Source organism: Molothrus ater, chromosome 21, assembly GCF_012460135.2.
Source record: "Molothrus ater isolate BHLD 08-10-18 breed brown headed cowbird chromosome 21, BPBGC_Mater_1.1, whole genome shotgun sequence".
NCBI lineage: Eukaryota > Metazoa > Chordata > Aves > Passeriformes > Icteridae > Molothrus > Molothrus ater.
In genome coordinates this window covers 11,089,856-11,111,543 of record NC_050498.2, presented here as the reverse complement: position 1 = coordinate 11,111,543, position 21,688 = coordinate 11,089,856, and the positions used below count along the sequence as shown (strand labels likewise).

At 58.7% G+C, this 21,688-nt stretch overlaps 2 protein-coding genes across 2 annotated transcripts in view; both read left to right on the top strand.

Moving 5' to 3' along the window:
- The first annotated feature begins 2,882 nt into the window (after positions 1-2,882).
- On the top strand, positions 2,883-17,990 carry CCDC92B (coiled-coil domain containing 92B). Its single transcript, XM_036395181.2, has 4 exons — positions 2,883-2,947; positions 8,048-8,201; positions 10,246-10,293; positions 11,844-17,990. The coding sequence occupies exons 1-4, from the start codon at positions 2,903-2,905 to the stop codon at positions 12,512-12,514; spliced, it is 918 nt and encodes a 305-aa protein (XP_036251074.2). The 5' UTR covers positions 2,883-2,902; the 3' UTR covers positions 12,515-17,990.
- Positions 17,991-19,682: 1,692 nt separating this feature from the next.
- The window catches only part of CLUH (clustered mitochondria homolog), a 33,195-nt gene continuing 31,189 nt past the window's right edge, over positions 19,683-21,688 (top strand). Inside the window, exon 1 of the mRNA XM_036394990.2 lies at positions 19,683-19,813. Coding sequence (XP_036250883.1) covers positions 19,699-19,813 — 115 coding nt within the window. The 5' untranslated portion in view covers positions 19,683-19,698. The remainder of the gene's footprint in view (positions 19,814-21,688) is intronic.

The window sequence follows — 21,688 nt, the reverse complement described above, 5'->3', positions numbered from 1 at the left end:
CATACACACACATGCACACACACATGCACACACATAGACGCACGGTGCTGCCTGTACCGGTGCCGCTTATCCTTACCGCAGCCGGTACCGCTGTCTGCCGCTGCCGGTGCCGCTGCCGGTGCCGCTGCCGGTGCCGCTGCCGGTGCCACTAGAGGTCAGTACCGGCACGGAGCAGCAGCAGCGGCGGAGCCGAGCCCAGCCCCGCTCGGAAGAGCTGCCGCCCGCAGCCCCATCCGCAGTGCCCGCATCCGCATCCCTCATCCCACGGCTCCGCATCCCACACACTTCATCCCTACATCCTCACATTCCCCATCCTGCATTCCCCAGTCTCCGCCAGCCTCGGAGCAGGGGAGAAGCCACGTTGCTGCAGCAGAACCCGGGGCTGGGGCACCTGGCGGGGCTCCCCACGTCTGCTGCCCCATGGGTCCCCGTGAGCAGGGGCTGCCAGCGCTCTCACCGAGGCACATGGCAGGGAGACGTCTCCAAGCTGGGTATGACAGGCGAGGAGCTGACTGCCTCTGCCCAGCAGGCTCTGGAGCTCAGTCACACATCTGAGGCAGAAGCAGGGACCCCCAGTTCCTCCTGAACTGGTATTCCTGCCATATTTGCCTCACTGTATTGTAACCTCAGAGCTGTTTGAGCAGGAACTCCTGTCTCTCAGAGCAAGCAGGGAGTGGGGAAGAGATGCAGCATAACTGCAGTGCAGGCCATCACGGTGGCTGGAAGCATCAGCAAAGGGACCATGTCATGTCCTGCTCAAGAAAGCTGCCAGTGAAACCAGTTAATTTTGGAGCTGGTGATGGGAAACGTGAGCAGGCTGCGTGCAGCAGAGTGACCCCGAGCAGCCAGGTGATGGCTGTGGAGGCAGCTGACATTTCCTGCGCCGTGCTGCGTGCAGAGGATGCGCTGTGCTCTGCTGCTGTCCCGCCCGCCCGGCAGGCTGCATCCCGAGCGATGACCTCATTCACAGAGCTGCTCTATGTCCCCGAGTGCCTGACCTTGACTCTTGCAGGCTTGTCTTTTATCCAGTGGAAAATCAATGAAAATTGTACAAACCTTGTGAAACATGATGCACTCAGACGTTCCCCTCTCTCCGCTCCCCGCCTCCTGTCTGTAGCTCACTGCTGCTCAAGTTAGGGGAAGACACAAGGAGACATGAAAAACACCCACACACCCCAAGCATGGCACACTGCCCCGAGAGGGACAAGTGACACCTTGGCAAGCGTTGACCTGAGGGTCACAGATGGGCGAGAGGGGCTCCACGTGAGACAGTGCTGCTCTGAACAAGAATGGCTGCACTCTCCCCCTTCACACAGCACCTGTGACCCCTCAACAACTTCTTGTTTCATGAAGAACTCATTTTTCAGAGAGCACAAGTTGAGAGGAGGCCCACATAGGACTTGGTATTGGGAGGCTCTGAAGTTCTCCATTGCATTGTCTGGGGCTGCAAGCAGATCTGTGTGAATAACTTACTGCAAATTAGCTTCCTGTGTGTGCATGTACAGACCTTCAGACCACACTGCTCATCTTTTCTCCTGATTCAATGATTTCTTTCTTTGTGTGAACTAAACTTAGTCTCATCTATATGAGCCCTAACACCAAGCCCAGCCTTTCTCAACTACCAGAAACAACAGGCCAGGCTGGACCCCACCACTGTGCATGAGGTGAGGGTCCCGTCCTTAGCCGTTACTGTGCAGAGATGTCACAAACCTTCTGTATCACACCTGGAGCATGTGCTTTGCTGCAGGGACAAGGCAGTCTATTGGCCACAGCACTCCCTCGCTGGATCTGTGGAGCACCAGCCCTCACCCAGAGCCTGGAAGCATTCTATGGGAGGGAAGGATGTGGGACGGCACAATGATACCACAGACCACAGTCTGTGAGCTCCCCTACAACTCCTCTGTGTGCTGGCTGCACACCGGGAAAAGCAGGATTGCAGCAGTTTTAACAGGAGACGGCAGCACGATTCAGCATCAGAGCAGGAGCACGGTACTCTGTAGGCACATTTGGGTTTAGGGGAACGGGAATCAGCAGACTGTCAGCTGACGGGGAGGACGCTACCATTTTGCTGTGCCGCCGTGCAGCGTGGAACAGGCCAGCGCATCCCAGCTCCCTGCCGGAGCACAGGCGCAAAGCATTGAGTCATCCTTCAATGCGAAGCCCCAGCTGGTCTGGGCACCACAAACAAAAGGCATGAAAAATCAGTAACCACTCGAATAAACAAGTTTTTATCCCCATCTCTCTGACCACACCCCGCTGGTTTGACGGTTTCCCGGCTGCAGCCGGTACCGGCCCGCATTTGAGTGGCGGCGACACCGCAGCCCCCGCAGGGACACACGGCCGCCGCCTTCCCCGCAGATACAGAGCCCCGCTCCGACCCCCGGGGCTGCTCGGGGGTCCCCGCGCCCGGGGCCGAGCGGGCGGCGGCCGCGGAATCCGGGGGCAGCTTCGGCCTCGGCTTCAGCACCGCGGACAGCGGCGGGGAGCGGCGGGGCGGGGAGCGAACCCGGCCGCACCGAGGGTCCCGGGCACCGGCACCCCGAGACCCGTGAGGAGCGGGGCCCGGCCGCACCGAGGGTCCCGGGGAGCGGGAGCGGGACCCCGAGGGTCCGGGGAGCCGAGCCCCGCTTCGCCGAGGGTCCCGGGGAGCGGCGCCCAGCCCGATGCGGCTGCCCCGGCCGCGGCCCGGCCCCGGGGCAGGGTCTGTGCCCGCCCGCCGCCGCCGCCCCGGCGGAGCTCCCCAGTTCCGGTCACGTTGCCGCCTGTTTACGGGCGGCGGGGCCGGGCCGGGCGAGGCGGGGCCGCCGCAGGCAGCGCGGGCAGCGCGGAGCCGGCGCGGCCCCGGCCCGCCCCGGCCCCGGCCCCGGCCCCGGCCCCGGCCCCGGCCCCGGCCCCGCCGCCCATGACGCCCAGCGGGCGCCCCTTGGGGCCCCGCCGCTCCCCCCAGGTAAGGCACCGGCCGCGGGCCGCGGGGCGGGCGGGCCGCGGGGCGGGCGGGGTCCCGGGGCTGCGGGCCGGCCCCGCACAAGTTCCCGCAGCCCGGCCGTGCCCGTTCTGGAAGTTGCCTCTCGCGGTGCGTGACTCGCGGGCGCTGTGGCTGCCCCTGCCCCGGCTGTGCCGCCCCGGCTGTGCCGCCCGCCGGCGCTCGGTCCCCGCGGCCCCCCCGAGCCCGCCGGGCTCTGCCGCCCGCTGCGGAGCGCGGCACCGGCACCGGCACCGGGCAGGGTCGCTGCCCAGCCCCAGCGAGCGGCGGCACCGCGGGGGCCCCGCCGGGAGGAGGATCGGCCCGGAGCGGCGCTGAGGGCCCGGTTCCTCTCCCGGAGCAGAGCTGCATCCATAGCGAATTCCCTCGGAGCCGGGAGGAGAAAGCACGGACTTGCCTTCAGCCTCCGCAGCCCCCTGACGAGCGTCACCGGGGCTTTTCCTCAGGCGGTTGTGCTCAGAGAATTGCAAGAAACAATAATTTATAATCACCATCTGTATTGATTTTATCTGTAAATAGATACTGACAGATAATGAATAGCAAACAGCACTCCGAGTGTAATTCTGCCTCTGCTGAGATCAGGGAAGGTTTCCCACTGACTTTTCCAAGGCCAGGATTTCACCTCTGCTTTCTATTCCTGGCATCGCCACTGCCTCTGTAACCTTCTGCAAGTTTCTGAGCCTCCTGCTTGCCTGATTTCCCTACATTTAAAGATACACTAGCTTAGTGGCACTGCTGCAGTTTATATTATTTGAGCTGGAAATACCAAGCGCTATGGATTTCTAGCGTGTATCAGTGTTTATTCCTGCGTATGTTTCAATGTGATGGAGAAGAGGTTGCTGGCAGCCACAGCAGGACAAATTATCGACCTGTTCCTGCAAACCTCATGCCCCCTGACTCCCAGCTAATTTGCCATTTTTGGGAAATAATAATCACAGATAAGGGCCAGACCACGGTGTGACCATGGTGTGTGTACAGAGATACACAGATATGCAATACTGCATCTCCCTTTCAGATGCATCATTGGGCTGGAGGGTTTTTCTTGGGTCAGAGCTTTGGGATTCTGATTTACATTGAACAGCAGACTTAAGCAGAGTTTTGCCCTGGAAGCAAACTCTCAATCAACCTGTCTGTGCAAAGGTAATCATCTCTTGGTAGACTTGCAACTGAATTGGTCATTGTAGCTGCTCCAAGAGGCTGCTTCAGTCATTTTGGTTTGTGAAATAAGAATTTGATAAATTGGGATGAAATTGTAAATCTCACTGGCGTTTTCCACCAGCATTTGAAAGAAGCAGCTAAGATCAGGACTCTCAATATTCTTGTGCCAAAGGTCATGGTTGCATAGTGAAAGGACAAGAAGTGTGGAAAAAAACGTGGTTTAGAGGCAGGTGCACAGGAAGGCTCAGCAGCTGAGACCATGCCCACGGTCAGTCCATGTGGGGAACTGGAGGGGGCTGAGCCCAGTGCCACCTCACCAGTTCTGTGCTCAAAATCTTGGGGGACCAGCAAGGGAACCTCGTTCCTGGAAAGCTCTTGGTGGTGGAGCAAAGCCTGTGGATGTCCAGTCCCCAAAGCTGGAGAGAACTGTTTAGCCAGAGCTCTGCATGGAGCAGGGGCCAGCTCAGGCTGTAGGTGTCACCTTTGAATAGGGGCAAGCCACGCTGCTCAGCTGACTGCTGCCTCCTTTGCTGCTGTGTGTGCACACGTACAACTCTCAGAAGCACAAGGGCACGGAGCACCCTTCAAGCCAAAGAGGACTGCTATCACTTACTCTTGGCTTTTATTATGAATGAGATTGTTTCCTACGGTTGTAACCTGACACATAACTCATCAAAATCACAGAGTACAGTCACTGTGAGAGCTTCCACCACCAGTTGCCTTGGCATCTTAGAACTACTCTGGAAAGTAGCTACAGCATGGCTACAGCACAAGGGAGGGATCAGAGTGGGACCCCAGCCGTGTCCCTGCTCCCTGCAGTACACCCATCCTCCTGGGAGCCACACTCAGCAGGGATCAGAGTGGGACCCCAACCATGTCCCTGCTCCCTGCAGTACACCCATCCTCCTGGGAGCCACACTCAGCAGGGATCAGAGTGGGACCCCAGCCGTGTCCCTGCTCCCTGCAGTACACCCATCCTCCTGGGAGCCACACTCAGCAGGGATCAGAGTGGGACCCCAGCCGTGTCCCTGCTCCCTGCAGTACACCCATCCTCCTGGGAGCCACACTCAGCAGGGATCAGAGTGGGACCCCAGCCGTGTCCCTGCTCCCTGCAGTACACCCATCCTCCTGGGAGCCACACTGGCCCAGCTGGGGCAGCAGGAGCCGCTGGCAAGGACAGCCCCATTCACTGTGCTTTGGCTCTCGTGCCTGTGGCACAGGGTGAAGGTTCCTGCCACGGTTCACTGCACAGTCTTTTGGACATCACCATTGTGGGTGTTCTGAAGCCTCGGCACAGGGAGTTTTGGTGTTACCAGCTGGGAGCTGGTGACCCTGTAAGTGTTAAATCAGCCAGCAGCAGCAGCTAATCCTTATTAACTCCCAACACCGCCCAGGATGGAACTGTGTGAAATGACAGAAGGCACACATCAAACTAAAGGCTCAGGATGCTGCTGCAATCCCACTTGCCTTCAGAAGCATTAGAGGGAGGATACCAGCTGTTGAGTTGGGTTCTGAACTCCTTTGGGGTAAAAGGTGGACACTGCCCCAGCGACGGTGACGCAAATGTTCATCTACTGCCCTCGAGTACAGTTAGGGACACTCCAACACTGATGTTACTGAGGCCTCAGGATGAGATTTCATCTTCCTTAACAGCTCTGGCTCTTGCATCATCACCTGTGAGGCAGAGCTGTGGGACCTGCAGAGGGGACAACATGGCCCTCCCATGGGGCTGCAAATGGTGAACAGAAGCAGCCTCAGGTCCCTGGAATCTCTGGAGAGCTCCTCCCCTCGCTGCTCTTGGGCAACAGCACGACTGTTTTTCCAGCATTGTCCTCATTTCCAGTGAAGGCAGCTCCTGCCCTGCTTGCCTCTGTGTCCCACCCCTGCCTTGCTCCATGCCCTCAGTACTGGTGGGAGGGTCATGGCTAAACAAAACGAGGCGCTCGCTCCCTCACGTGGGGCTTCAGATGTTCCTGCCACAAGCTGAGAGCTGCTTCTCTAGAGAAAACATGAAAGTCATGTTGGACAGGCAAAGCAGATTCAAACCCACTAAGGATTTCCCATTGCAATTCTGGAGACAGACTTCTCTTCCTGCATACACAGGTAAATTATGAAGGCTCTTTGCTTCCAAATCAGAGACAACAAACAGATCTCAAGCCCAGATTTTTTTTCTTTGACTTTTTTTTGCAGCTTGAAATCTATCAACTATTTTTAAAGGAGAACATTTTCATTGGTTTAAAAAAAAAAAAAAAAAGAACAATTTCCTACTTAAGGGGAGAAGCGAAAGTTCAATGGAAAATTTGCAGCCATTTCTACTAAAGACATTTCTACTAGACAGAACAAAGTGCTTGAAAATAGCAGTATGTGTCCCCTGGGCTTTGGCCAACCTACTTTCTGATGTTTCCTGAGATGAGGAACACAACTCCCATCAAGAAGCTCAGCCCACCACGGCCAGGGCTGGCAGGAGGATGTACCCATGGTGTGGTTTGCATTCCTGGTCTCTGGCAGATGCCAGATAACTCTCATAACTCTTGCACTGGCATCAGGACATATATCCCCCCAAGGAGGATGGCCTGGCCAGCCCCAGCCCCCTGGCACAGCTGGGTTTGACACCTTCCATAAGGACAACTACAGGACAATGCACTTTGGATCATTTCTTTACCAGCAGGTTGGGTGCTCAGCTGTCCCCAACCAGCCTGCACCCCACACCTCATCAAACACAGGAGATCTGACTGTAGAATTGTCACAAATCTACAGAGCCTTTGGCAGGAACAAAGCTTTGACCTTGGGGCACTGCCAAGACCACTTACTGAGAGATTGATCTTAAATGCATTCCGGGTGCAGGCATTGCAAAATGCCCTATGTGACCATGCCAGGGGTGCTGGAACAGTGAGCCACAGTGCTCACTTGGTTCTGCAGTGTCTGTAGAGAGAAAACTGGAGTTAGATGTGGGAAACAGCTGCCCAGGGACAGGATGATGCACTCCATCCCTCAGGCTTGTGGCACATAGAATCATTTAGGTTGGAAAAACCTCTCAGGTCATTGAGTCCAGCCACTCTGCCAGGTTACCTTCATTTGCTGCAGCTTCCCTGCTTCTGGGCTGTGTGTAGGGAGCAAGGACAGATTCCACACACCACAAAATGGTATTTCCTGGGATAAAGGGCTCTTTCAGGGGCTATTTTTATCTCTCTGTGCAGCAGCACAGGTGGGCACCTTTTGCAGCTGCTTTGCCACAGCCACTGAGGACGTGGGGATGGACCCCCAGCCCAGCCCAGCCCAGCCCAGCCCAGCCCAGCTTGGCTGCCTGGCACAGCCTGCCAGCAGCTCTTGTTTGCCAGGCAAATTACCAGGGAAGACGTTCCTTCTCCTGGAAGACAACGTGACTCTCCCAGCCATGCAGTGCTGATTGGGTTAGACACAGCATATTGTATTTTTCATGTGCCGGATCGCTTGCTGCAGTTGCTGCTGTGTAATGTGGGGCTTGTCAAGTGAGAGCCAAAATCATCTCTGGTGCAACTCCCACCTGGGGACAATGAGGAGCAGTCCTGTCCCAGATGCATCCTACTCATCGATAAAGTATTTCCTAGGGCCAATTCAGAACAGACATGCATGCTGTGATGCCAGGGTTCATGCAGCAGGATTTCCTGCCTGTGCAGTCTCAGAGCAGGCAGGACAGGGGCCGGCCCCAGAGGCAGTGGAAGGTGAGAGGGCTGAGGCCATTCCCTGGGGATCAGCTGAGCAGGGCTGCTTTGCCCACAGCCACAGTCCCCCTGCAGAGGATTGAGGAGAGGAGGCACCACCCTGCACCTCTGTGAGGGGCTCACACAGGGGCTCTGCCCCTCACAAGGGCTCCGGGGCTGGGGCACTGCTGCACGTTTGATCACCAGCCACCTCCACTCCCTGCAGGCCTGGACTGTGAATTTGGTTGCGATGGAGACCGTGTCCCTGGAGCACCAGATCCAGAGTGTGCAGCGGCACATCGCTTTCCTGAAGAAGGAGCAGATGGAGCTGCTCCACGACCTGCACCTGGAGATCCTGCGCCTGCAGAAGCACTGCTCAGGTGAGCGCTGGGCGGCCACGGTGCTGGGAGCTGAGAGCTCCCGGAGCTCCTCGGGCAGGAAGGCTCCTGCTGGCAGCCTGGGGTGCTCACAGAGGGGCTCAGAGGAGGCTGCAGGGCGAGGCTCGGGGCCCTGCACAGCTGCAGCAGGGTCACAGTCCCCTGCAGCCACCCCTGCAGCAGTGATGGCTGCACAGCCTTCTGCCACCCCTGGAACTCATTCCAGCTTGTGCTGCTGCTCTCATCAATAATTCAGCCATAGCTAATTACTCCTTGTCTTCCAGCCTCTCATTCTCCCAGGTTCCTGGGAAACAAAGAAATGTCTGCACTGATAAAATTGGCTATTTTTCACCATCCTTTCTGAGCTTTTGCTGTTCTGTTTCATTGTTTTAATGGTTTCATCTACAACCTCTTCAGGCAGACAAAACAGTGGAGTTCTCCTGCCTAAATCAAACTTGGGGGGTCTGTCCCCACGGGCTGAAATGAGCCACTGCATGGTGATCTCCCCTTCCCAGTGTGGCCCAAGGACAGCTGTACCTGACCAGAGGGGTCCTGTCCTCCTGGGTGAGGTGTGTGCTTCTGCCAGGAGTGCCAGGCAACCCCTGGGCAGTTTTAAGGAGCCTTTCCTGACATTTGAGTGTCATTATCTGGGGGGCTGTTTGCAGGAGGAGAGTAGAGTCTTTAGGTCAGTTTTTCCTCAATGTGGCCCTGTGGAGCCTTGCCTGCTGCCCTGGCACTGTTGTTTCTGACTTTTTCACTATCCCCTTGGTCTCTCTGAGGTATCCCTGTGGGAAAGGCTCTCCCTCCCACAGAGGTGGTTCTCAGCTGCCCCTCAGGGGTCATGGGGATGGTACTGAAGCAGATCAGCACCAGCCCCCTGGCTCCAGCACAGAAACTGGGACTCCAGGCTGTGCATCATCCCTGCACTTGCTTAGCAGGATGATGTCTTTGGAAATAGGCAGCTGCTTTGGTTTTCATTTGAAATATATCTGAGACTCCAAACCTATTATTTTAGCTTCAGAAAAATAGCACAACAACGGCCATTGATTCCCACTGGGGCAGTCAAGAGTGCTGAACGCTTTCCAGAAACTGCATTATGGTCTCAGGTACTTCTGCCTCCTCACTACAGATTTGTTTTCCAAGACAGACAGGCAGAGCAGTCTGAGACAAGCGTTCAGTTTCAGAAGGATGGCAGTGATGAGGATTAGAGTCAACACAAAAGCAGATTAAAAGAAAAATGTAGGGCAAAGATTAACCATTTGAACTCATTTTCAGTGGAAAAAAATAGCCCCCAAGCAGCTGAATGCTGCTGCTACCACTCTCTTCCTCTGCTCAGGGCTGTTAGTGGTTGGGTGGGCTGTGATAATTAATTCAAAAGGGACTGTCTGTAAGAGTGCAGGGTAAAGTGAACTCCAGAAGGTCCCTGAGCTGCACTGTGTGACCTGGTGCTGTAGCCTGGGGCTAGACAGCGAGCAGGCAAAGGGCAGCAGAGAGGAGGCAGCGTGTTGGGGCTGAGCAGGCAGGTGGGTGCTGCAGCTCCTGAGATTTGGAAGGGATTTGGATGGTCCACGTTGCCCTGGAGCAGGGCAGCATCCTTCTGCAGGCACATCATGCTGGGATGAGGCCATCCCTGCTTGCATCACGTGCAGAGGCAGTGATCAGCCTGGAGCAGTAAATCATGAAATGCTTTGGGTGGCAGCTTACACTTTGGTCTATTTTCAATCCATTGCTCTGCTCTTTGTCCTGGTTTACAGTACTGAAAATGGTTCAGCAGCTCTTTCAGGAAAAGGAAAGGCAGAGGAGCAGAGCATCGCTCGGACAATGTCTTAGCCATGAGGCTGCTTAATACCATACAAATTGCCAGAATTGCCTATTTTTAGCTCAGCCTGTGGCTCGTGCTCCAAGATGGCCACACTCCCATGAGGCTGGGCAGAGATATCACTGCAGCCACAGTGATGTCCAGTGCCCCAAAGGGAGCAGAGGAAGACATGGGGAGCACAGAAGGGGTGGGATGCTCCTCCTCAGTCCTGCTGGATTTCTCTTCCAGAGCTCACCCATGACCTGGAAATGAAGGAGCTGGAGGCCCGCCAACAAGGTGAGAGCACAGCTTTGGGCTCAAGATAAGGGGGAGCAGGTGTGGGTGCAGAGGGGCCCATCAGGGCTGCAGGGGCGGCACAGGACCGTGCCTGAGGGGCAGGGGGCTGAGGGCAGGACTGGAAGGCAGCGTGCACAGCCTGCTGGTGATGCCTGGGAGCCCCGCGGCCGGCAGGGGCTGCTCTGGGAGCAGCCTGGCTCCTCTCCCTCCTCTACCCACAGATGAAACAGAAGCTCCTCCCTGGCGCTGCCTGGGCACGGTGCCTGGCACCGAGCCCCAGCCTGTGCTCTGTCCTCAGTGCCAGGGCAGCCGGTCCAGGGTGGGTGCGGGCTGTTCCCACTGGGGCCAGCGGGGTCCTTGGCACCCTCACGCAGTGCCAGGGCTGGCTCCATGGCAATTCCAAACTCCCAGCCCCTCCCATGGGGTCCCTTCTCTGCACCCGAGGGCTTTGCTGGCAGAGGGCCTGGTGCCCAGCCCACCGGGTGCCATCACCAGCCACAATGCAGTGAGTCTCATCCCTGGTGCCTGCCCATCCTTCAGCCTTTTAGAGCTGCACAATCACTTTGCCACATTTATGGGGCAGCACCTCATTTACGATGCCATCAAATGATTGCTCTTCTAGTGCCGTTCATGCAATAATTACTGCCTGCAACTGCCTCCCTAAGACCTCATTATAAAGCTGCAGAAACACTGAGGAGCTGAGGCTGTAAGTGGCTGCCAATCACATCATAAAAAGCAGATTATTGCAGAGGATGGGAGCAGGCCTGGGCAGGCCTGGGAGCGTGGGCAGGTGCCAGCCTGCACCCTGCCAAGGGCTGGGTGCTGGAGCAGGCAGCCAGGGCTGGGGTCAGGAGTCCTCATCCCTCCTGCTGCCCATTGGGCTTGGCTCCAGAGCCCCAAGCTGCAAATTCCCCAAGCTGCCAATTCCCCAAGCTGCCAATTCCCCAATCTGCCTGGCCATCCTGCCCCAGGACAGCATTCCCCAGAACACGCTCCCTCGTCCCAGGATGGAGGCTTCTTCCCTGCTGAGCGCAGCCCAATTCCTCTGTAATCATGGATTAGCATCTCCATCCTGGCTAACCATGCTCTGGAATCCCAGGGCTTGAGGCCAAAAGTCCTCCAAAGTTGGGCTGATGTTTTCCCTGCATCATTTCCTTTTCTCTTCCAGCCCGTGTGCTCCCCCACACCCTCTGCACACATTCAAAGTCACTTTTAGGGTGAAAAGCTACTTACCTAGGGAAATTTTAAAACTGCAGCAAGGTATAGGCAGCGGGTTCCATGGCAACAACATCCTCCACTGAAACTGCCTTTGCTGTCACCCCATGTTCGGGTGTTACACATGCCGGGGTTCCTGTGCCTGTGCTGGCAGTGAGCCCGTGCTCGGGCAGCTCAAAGGGGTTTTTTCCCGACTTCAAGAAGCACCCAAGCAGCCTCAATGGCACTGCTGGGACATGCTGGCACCACGGAGTGGTCAGCAGCCACGTCCAGCCAGGAGCAGTGGGGCTGAGCCCCCGCTCCCCATCCTGACCCCTCTGTGCCCTGACCCACAGATGTCCTGGACCGCGAGCTGGAGGAGAAGTGCCGGGCAATGGAGGCGCAGCTGCAGGAGAAGGAGAAGGACAACCTGGAGCTGCGCAAGGAGCTGCAGCACAAGGAGACGCTGGTGGCTGCGCTGCGCTCCAGCCTCCGCAGCAAGGAGCGCCGGTTCCTGGAGGAGCTGAAGCGCCGGAGCCACCGCGTCACCATCCTCGACACCGAGCTGCAGAAGCAGACGGAGGCGGCCGCCTACCTGTCGCTGCAGCTGCACGCCACGGCCCAGCGGCTGCCGGGCCCCCGGGCGGGCGGGCGGCCGCCCCCCGAGCAGGCCCCGGCCGAGCCCCGGCCCCGCCGCCGCGGCCACAGAGCGCCCGCCCGGCGCCCGCCCGGGAACGGCGCCCGGCCCCGGGACCCGGCGCCGGAGGAGCACGACGCCATGCCCGACCCGGCGCTGTTCCTGTACGCGCCGCGGCCGCACGGCCCGCAGCGCCCGCCGCCGCCGCCGGAGCCCCCGGGCCCGCCCCGCGCCCCGGCCGGCGCCGCCGCGGCCTCCCGGGGCCAGCGGGCCCCCCGGCAGGAGCCGGCGGCCAGGGCCAGGTCGGCCAAGGGCGAGCCCAGCAAGAGGCAGGGCTCCGGTGCCCACGGTGCCCACGGTGCCCACGGTGCCCCCCGGGCCCAGGAGTAGCGGCGAGGGCACGGCGCGGCCCGACCGGCCCGAACGGCCTGAGCCCGGCGGCACCGGGCGGCGCCGGCCGAGGCTCCTTCCCCATCCCCGGTGGAGAGGAAGGGGCGGCCGAAAGCGGAGCCCTGCACGCGCTTCCCACCCACCGGCAGCCAGGCAGGGTCCCCGAAAGGTCTGAGCCAGGGATGTCACCGGCGATGCCGCGGCACAGGGGAGCAGCCAGCGCTCGGGCTGCGAGGGGGACACGTCCGAGCGCCTGTCCGGAGCTTGCGAGGAAATAGGAAAGAAAGAAAGAAGAGGAAGCGTTTTTGAAATGAGATTTTCCCGCTGCTGCTGCCCTCAGAGCGGGCGCCGGGCTGGTTTCCGTGGCCCGGGGTGCTGGGAGTGGGCACAGCAGCAGCAGGCCGTGCAGCACACGGCTCGGCGCCGCGGCGTGAGCCCAGCCTGGCCATCCCGGCACCGGGCACAGCACCAGCAGGGCTCTCCGGAGCGCAGGCAGCCGAACGAGGTGGATCCCGTGGGTGACGGAGGGATGCCCTTCCACAGGGACAGTGCTGCTGTGCCGGCCAGCCCTGTTCCACGCTCCCCGTGCAGCAGTTTCGCTGTCTCCAACGCGGATTCCCCTCATCGCGGTCGCACGCAGGACTCGGACAAGGCAGCTGGACGAGTGCCGTGATTGTCCGTCCTGCTGGACACTCCGTGGCTCCTCGGCCGCTGCAGCCGGGCTCCACGTGCTGCCGGAGCAGGGCTGCACCCCGTGCTCTCCTCGGCACCAGCATTGTGGTTCTCAGTCTCATCCGCAGCCAGGTCTGGGCTCGCTGCTGCGGGCTGAGCAGCGCCCGGTCCTCCCGCATTGCCTCCCGTCCTTCCCAGCACAGCGGCCATACCCAGCTGCCTTCGCCCCGCCGGGGCAGCCTTGCCCCATTTCCAGCAAACTGTCAGCTTTACAATCTCTCCCTGGGTGTTGTGAAACACCATTGTAGGGGCAGGGCGAAGGTCACTGTGCTGCGGTGGTGCCCAGGGCAGCTCCAGGGGCAGGTTTCACCCTGGCGTGTGGGCTGCCCGCCTGGCTGGCCGGCCGGGAGCGGCCCTGCCTGCAGCCAGCGCCCTGCCAGCCCGTGGGCAGCAGCCTCCCGCAGGACCTCCCTGCCCCCGCGGCTGCTGTGGGCAGGAGGGAGCTGCAGGGTGACATCCAACCCCATTTCCTTCCAGTTCAGTTTGAAACCTCTTGAAAGACATCACCCTCATAGACTAGCGAGGCTTGGCCTGCCCACACTCACCCTCAGTGTGCCGTGCAGTCAGAGCTGTCTATTTTTGTAGTCCAATATTTATATACTCTATTAAAATGCTTTATGAGATTTACAGCAGCAGTCGCCAACCAGCTCTTTAGTAAAAACAAGCCCCAAAGCATATGAGCTGCACTAGCAGGGCAGAAATTAGTGGCTTTTGTACCTTTTCTTTGGCTGTTATGTGACTAGTCAGGCTTTGGAGAGCAAGACCCGAGGGTTGGGACACCCCAGCTGCTCCCATGGTCCCTAACACAGCCCTGGGTTCTGGGTTTGGGAAAGAGCCCAGCAAAGCCACGCTGGGCAGGGCTCCCCTCACAGTGCCCAGGCAGCAGCCTGGCTTCAAGCCAGGCCGAGGTGAGCAGCTCCTGGGGCACGGAAGCTCCAGTGGGAAATGTTTGCAAGCCCCCGAGGTACCTGGAGCTGCTGCCTGGGCGGTGCAGAGCCCCAGGAGCCCCAGCTCTCCTCGCAGACTGCAGCAGCTGTGGGAGGCTGCAGGGAGCCCAGCAGGGCGCTCACAGGCCGTCCCTGCAGAGCTCCCCATGCCCAGGTTGCCCGCACAGCTTGGGCAGGTGCAGGGCAGCACGGGGGGCTCTGGTAACGCCCTGCTGGGCTCTGAGGAACAGTTACATGAGGGAGAAAGCCCTGAGCTCCCCGGCAAGGCTGCAGAATGCATCCCGCTGTTTCCCTGTGCACAGTGACCCAGGCAGGCTCTGCCAGGCCCCGCTCAGGGCGAGCTGGGTGTGCTGGGCCCCTGCTGTCACCCACCCTCGGGGGCACAGAGGGCCGGTCTGTGAGGGGAGCAGCCCCAGGGCTCCAGCGGCACAGTTCTGGGAGTGTTGTGCCCGTACTGGCCTCTGGAAATCGCTGTTTCTCTCAGGTTCTGAGAGGTTCTGCTGCAGATTTGTCTCCCCTGTCCTGGGGTGAAAGAGGAGATGCCTGTCCCTGTGTGCTCGGCTGTTGCTGCAGCTGGGGTGTGCACAGCTCCTTCCCGTCCTTCCTAGACAATCCTGATAGACACAGTATGTTGCATCCTTATTACAAACTTCTTCATGAGATCATGGTGTTTATGACTGAGCATTGAAAAGTGGAGGGAGAAGTATGATCCTTCTCCTATGTAAATACTTTCCTAGCAATCATCATCCGTAGTGCCTAGTATGTAAATGAAGCAACCCTGTCTGAGCTGCAGGGCCCTTTCCTCTCCAGCAGTAATTAGCAGCTTGCTCAAGGAGTTGATCTCATTGCAGTCCCCCATGCCGGTCCCTGCCCAGCTGGGCGGGTCTGGAGCCCCGCGGGCGGGCAGGCAGAGGGGGGTTCCCCAAGGGAGGGAGAGCCAGCACCCCTGCTCCCCCCTTCATGCCAATGTAATGTGCTTGGAGATGAGTTGTCAGGGTGAGCCCTGCACTTTTCCTTGGGCACATTTGCCTTGGAGCAGGAAGGATCAGCTCTTGCGTGCTGTACCTGCTTCAGTCACTGCTGCTTTTCTTAGGGGGGAGGGAAGCTCTAGAGATACTATATATACACTTATATATATATATATATACACACACACACATACGTGCACTTGTTTTGAAGGGAAAACACTGTATGATTGTAATAGAAATAATGTTGAGATAAATTATTTTAATCTTTGTATTTATATAAAATGATCAAAGAGATCAAAATGATCAAAAAAAATCAAAAAGACAGTATTCCTATTTTTTACTGAGAAGGCTGCTGGAGCCACCGGGAGCCTGAGAGCCCCTGGGGCCCAGGCAGGGCCTGCCCTCCCCTCCTGGAGTGGGGGGCTCTCGTAGCCTCCCCCTTTAGCCTGTAAGGTGTCACAGGGATCTGTAGGTGCATCAGTCAGTGCTCTGCACTCCTCAGGAGTCCAAAGGGCGGGCTCAGCTCCGGCCCGCGCCGCGCTCCTGAAAGCACAGACTGAGGAGCACAGCCGCCCACAGCGACGGAACGGGCAGGGCTTGGTGCTGTAAAGCTTAATGATTAGACTGGAAGTGGAAGCATAGCAATAACGCTCGGTTGTTGAACAACGTCCTGTGTGTGTGAACCACCACGTGCTGAGAGCTGTCTACAGAGCAACAGCCGGGCTCCTCTCCTCTGCACCCCCTTCCGCTCTGTAGCTCTGCAGAGGCTTATGGATTTGATGTGTTTGGTTTGCTAATATCTCTTTTCCTTATATTATTATTATTATTATTATTATTATTATTATTATTATTATTATTATTATTATTGTCATCATTATTTTTCCTGATGCTATCTGAGATAGGGATGTCTCAAATGCACCTTGCAGCAGGTGTGAGGTGAGCAGTGGATGGGGGAAGATGCACCCACTGCACTCACTGTGGCAGAGCCAGTCCTGCAACGGGGTGCAGCTCCCCTGGACTTATTTAACCCTGGGAAGATTAGTCAGGAAGTTCTTCTTCTTGACCCTGTTAACTAAAAAGCCATATTTTCTGAATGTGTTTGCTGGAGCTAATCTAAGCACTCCCAGCCGTGTCCTTCCCATCCCCACTAGGCTCCCAGCCTTCCTACTGCTGCATGGCTCTGTGCTGAGACAGTCTGACCTGGGCCAGGCCCAGGAAAGGAAGCTTTCTGTGAATTGCCTTATGGCAGGCCAAGCCAGGTTCATGGCCCAGCTGATGGGTGCTCTGGAGGGACTGAGGGGTGCTCTTTCCTTGGTGCCCAGGAGAGGTGGCAGTGGCACAGCAAGAAACATCCTGCCTGAAGTGGCTGGAGCCAGCAGTGTGAAGGGATTGCTCTGCTTTTCCCAAGTTCTCCCCAAGCTCTGCACACTAGGAAGGTAAATCAGCAGCACAACAAGGGACTTTCATTGTTGGGAGTTAGGTGAACCTTTCAGAGTCCTTGTGTCCAGCCTGGTGAACTGGCTCCTGCTGCCCCAATGAAGCCACACCACCCTGCCTTTCCTAGAGCAGCAGCCCTCGTGTCCCAGCAGCCCTGCTGAGCCAGTCTAGCTGTAGTGACGCCGCAGCCGCCTCGCTGCACGCCTGTTCTTGTCACCCTCTTGCACTGTCGGCGCCTGGGTGCCAACAGGATGGCAGAGAACTCCCTTACGCCTCTGGGTTGCCTCATGCAAGCATCTGAGATCTGTGGGTAAGATCAGCAGTGCTGAGCGTGGCTGTGTGAGCAGGAGGAGCTCAGGATCGATGAGCCCAGCAGCTGTGGAGGAGCACCAGACACCACGGCCAGTTAAAGCACAAGGATAAAAGCACCGTGTGCCCTCGCCATCAGAGCTGCCCTTTGCTCCCCAGGGCCCCATTTCTGCCTCTGTGTCCTCCTTGCCAGCCCTGGCCCTGCAGGGACGCTGCTGTCCCAGCCCCACGGAGGGACAGTCCCCCCGGGCAGGACACGGAGGGTGGCACTCGGTACTGCCACCACATCTGATCCCTTCATGTCACCCTCCCTCTCCTCGCACCTTCGGGCAGGAACAGGGGGCGAAGCTACCAGGGTGTGTGAGAGGTGCACCCAACCCACACCCAAACAGTGCCCGGTCCTCCCTGGCCAGGGTGTAGTCATGCCTCCTGGCTCTTCCTGATAGATTTCAGTCATCTTGCAGCTTCCAAGAAAGCTCCCCTTTCCTGTTGTTGCAATTATCGCAGGAATTAGACTACCAGGCCCTGGGAATGCCCCAAATCTTTGCATGTCTGAAGCAGCAGAGGCTGTGGGTACAGCCCTGAGCTGCAGCCCCCTCAGCCCACAAGGACAAGCCCTGTCTGTGTGTTTCAAGGTCACTGTCACCCCAGTGGGGTGGGGACATCACCTCTGCCTGGCCAGAGCTGTGCTGGGACCCCTGGGAAGGCTCAGGCAGAGAGATGGGGAGGACAGCATTTCTGGTCTCAGCTCCCCTGGTCCCAGAGCAGCTGTGGTTTCGTTGGAGCAAAAACATTGTCCTTGGCTGAGTTTGTGGAGCTCAGTGAGAACAATAAACGCCTGTGCCTCGTGCTGGGGAGCGCCGCCGCAGAGGGACAGATGCCAAAGGTTTGACACTGCTCTGCTTCGTTTGAATGTTCATTTTGCTACATGCCACCATTTTTTGCCAGGATGATATTCTTGTCAACTCTGCTTTTTAACCAAGTGCTTTTTAGAATGTGTTAACACCCAGAGACTAGAGTATGGAGCTGTACTTTAGAAGTTGTTGTAATATGCCTTTTTCTTAATAAAGAGACTGAAATCTGCAGGGTGGTACTGTCCTACCCCAGAATGCAGGACCTCCAGCACAAAACAGAAGCATCTCTGTCTCTGTCCCAGGACTGGCTCCTACCTCACCCCCCCAGAGCTCTTCCACAGCTCTGGGGAGTGCTCAGAGGGACACCCCAGTTCTTGCAGGGGGCCTGCAGGTAGATGGGGGGATCATTATCAGGATCTGAGTGCCAGGCCAAGGAGGAATGAATGGCTTCCCACTGCCAGAGGGCAGGGTTAGATGGGGTATTGGGAAGGAATTGTTCCCTGTCAGGCTGGGGAGGGCCTGGCACAGGCTGGCCAGAGAAGCTGAGACTGTCCCATTCTTGGAAGTGTTCAAGGCCAGACTGGACAGTGACACAGAGAAACGGGAAATAAATTCTCCAATCAGTTTGTTTGGTTAGAAAGTTGACATTATTCAGTGCTGGTCACATGGGGGATTGTTCTGCTTAACATGTATGGCAATCAAAACTTTTAACAATTTATACATTTTAGCAAACAAAGGAATTAGTGTGCATTGGCCACAAATTACGTAGTTCTCCTATTAATTAGTATTCTCTATTGGTCAATGATTCCCCGCTTCCCATGCTGATTGTCTTTCTCCTCTTTTGGGTTGGTTGATTTCTAGCATCAGTGGTCTGTGGGTTGACGGCCACAGACCCCCCCTACCAGAATTACCTTCTACCCTTTTGGAGCTGATTTCAGCACAATCACTGAGTCAGTTTTATTAGTTGGTCCTTATCTTGGGGAGTCCAGCCAAACGTCCTTGTGGCCCATAAATTCTGTACTCTTTGTGTCCATTATTAACGGTAACATCCTTCCGCTCAAGCTATGTTAACTTCCTCCCCCAGGTCTTAGATCACTGAATCATGTCAAGCCCTAAACTTGGTTTTCTAACACATGGACATCACTTACAGCTTGCTGGTTAGCTACTATGTGTTTCATGGATTAAATATCCCTTCTTGTTGGTTAGGATTGAAAGTGACAAAGATCAAACGTTAAAGAACATCCTTCCTTTGTTTGGTTGGAATTTTTGTTTTGTGTTGGTTGTGATTTTTGTTGGTTTTGTTGTTGTTTTTGTTTGGTTTTTTTTTTTTACCTATCACCAACCATTATTTATTACAATTAAAGATTTTCCCAACATTTCCATCCACGGCTGCAGACTCCTGTTTAAAGGAATATAACCTGTTGGGTGCAGCGGGGCTCGGAGCTGCCTGCACTGTGGGAAGGTGTCCGTGCCCACAGCAGGGAGTGGGACCGGGGGTCCCTTCCAGCCCAAACCCCGCTCTGCTGTGTCCCCTGAACGCCCCGGGCCGTGTCCGTGTCCATGCCCGCCCGGCGGGGCGCGGTGCTGCGGGGCGGACGGGCCCGCACTGCCCGCTCCCGGCTCTGCCCCCCGGGCAAGGGGGCACCGCGGGGCCCCCGGCGCTGCACGGCGACCTGGCGGCCTCGGGCGGGACGCCGGGGGCCAGTGACCTTCCCCAGGCTTTGCGGGGGGGGTGTCCCTGGGCCGTACCCCGAGTTCCGCGGGGCCGAGCGGAGCGGGGCCGAGCGGGGCCTGGCCCGGCGGGCGGTGCGCGCGGCTGCGGGCGCGGCCCCTTTAAGGCGCTGCCGGCGCGCGGGGGTTGGGCCCTGGCGGGCGCCGTAGCGGCGGCGGGGCCGCACCACGTGGGCGGGCGGACGGCGCTGTCCTTCGGCGGGCCCATGGTCATCCGAGCGGGCGAGATGCCGCCGGCCGCCGTGCCGGCCGCGCAGGGCGCCGAGCAGCAGCAGCCGGCACCCCGCGACAGCCGGCCCGCCGAGACGCAGCAGCGCCCCGGTAAGGAACTGGGCCGGGGCCTGCGGCGGCAGCGCGGGCCGGGCTACGGCGCGGGGGATGCCCGTCCCGAGGATGCCCGGAGCAGCGGTGCGAACCCACCGCTCTCTCTCCGGCGCCGGGGCTCTTAGCTGCCGCCGGAAAGGTCGCGGGGGTCTGCGGGAGCGGGGCTGGGGCTGCGGCTGCGGAGGGGAGCCGGGCTGGTTACGGCAGCTCGGGCGGCTCGTCCCACCCGGGGCCAGCCCGGCGGAGCGGCCCGGGCGCGCCCCGCGGCGGGGCCGTGCGCCCGCGGCCCAGGGGCTCCGTTCCTGCCGGGGAGTCGTGCCGGGGCCGCGCGCACCTGCCCGCCTCGAGAATGCTCCCGGCGGCCCCGGAGCTGCGCTGGCTGCCGGGGCCGGAGGCCGCAGCGGGGCCGGGCCGCGCGGTTCCGGGTGCCGTCCCGTGCCGCAGCGGGGCCGGGCCGCGGCCGGGGCCCGAGGGAGCCGCGGGGTCAGGCGGGGCTCCGGGCCTGGGCGGGCCCGTCCCGGCGCAGCGGGAGCCCCGGGCCCGGTGAAGGTCACCTTCATGGGGCCGCTCCACCGCGCGGCCGCGGGGGGGCCCGGGCCGGGAGCGCCGTGCCCGGGCCGCGGGGAGCGGCTCGGCCCGGGGGTCGCTCCCGGAGCCCGTGGGCGCGGCGGGCGCTCCCCGCCCGGGCTGCGGGAGCCGAGCTCGTTCCGGGCACCGCGTGGCGCTGCCGGTGGGCGGACATGCCGGTCCCAGGGTTGCGGGCAGAGCAGAGGGCTGGGTCCTCCTGCAAGTTCGGGCTGCGGCCGCCACTGACACGTTAGACAATACTCATGAGCAAGAGCTTTCCTGGAAAGGGCAGAGGCTTGTTCGACATCTCAGCTGGAAATTGCAGGTTTAACCAGTTATTTGCTGGCTGTTGTTGCTCTGTGTCGGAGCCTGAGTGGCTCAGGCCACGCTCAGGGACAGCGTGCAGCTCCATGTCCTCGCTGCTCTCAGTGCCAGCTCCTGGGCTGGCACTGACCCTGAGATGCCTCCAGCTGCCCTGGGTTTGCTCCGTTTGGTTGTTTGTACCTTCAAGAACTTAGGAGCCTGAGCACCCATCTCAGGCTCAGCTCTTTTCTCTGGTCTCTAAAGCAAAAGGCATGGAAGCAGTGTGGCTTGTGGCTGGCCTTCGTCCCGAGGCACGTGAATCCCCTGACTGACCCACACATTGCTTCCATCCCCCGCTGGTTTTATGGTATCGAGGTGGATTTTTGAAGTTTGTCACCTGAAGCAAAGTTCACCGGCGTTTGGTAGTGGAGCAGGTTGGATGCAGTTCAGCAGTGGGAAGCTCAGTGCTCGTAGCCTCCCCCTCTCACCCCTGCGTTGAATTTTGAAGCAAGCATCATGCCTGCAGTGCCAGCAACCAGGTTAAAAAGTTATGTAGTGTAATCTCTGCCTCTCCAGCCACAATTGATTGCTGAGGGAGGGTGGAAGGTGGAAGAATCCTTTCGGCATGGCACGTGGAATTTGGGGAGGAGCAGAGGAAGGTCTCGCCTGGGAGCAGGGCCATCCTGGCCACCTTGGAATCGGCCTCACAAGCTCTGGCTCCTGGGCTCTGGTGTTCCCACTGCTTGTGTGCCCTGCAGAGCACCCCTGTAGGGGGGCACTGGCTGTGTCTGGGGGCAGCTCTCAGTACCTGGAGCCATGGGCAGGCTGTGAGTGGGCTCCTGGCTGCAGAACCCCCCTGAGCTGTGCCAGGCACCCAGGCTGGGGTGCTGGGCTCTGTGCCAGATGAGAGGGCTGATGGCTGCTGCTCTCTTCCCCCAGCCTAGAAACTGTTGAGGCTGCTCTGACCTGAGTGCAGATACACAAAAGCATGGACACTTGGGG

Coding starts and splice junctions, on each gene's coding strand:
- CCDC92B (XM_036395181.2), top strand. CDS start 2,903: ATGACGCCCAGCGGGCGCCCCTTGGGGCCCCGCCGCTCCCCCCAG. Junction 2,948..8,047: donor GGCCCCGCCGCTCCCCCCAG/GTAAGGCACCGG, acceptor CACTCCCTGCAG/GCCTGGACTGTGAATTTGGT. Junction 10,294..11,843: donor GCTGGAGGCCCGCCAACAAG/GTGAGAGCACAG, acceptor CCTGACCCACAG/ATGTCCTGGACCGCGAGCTG.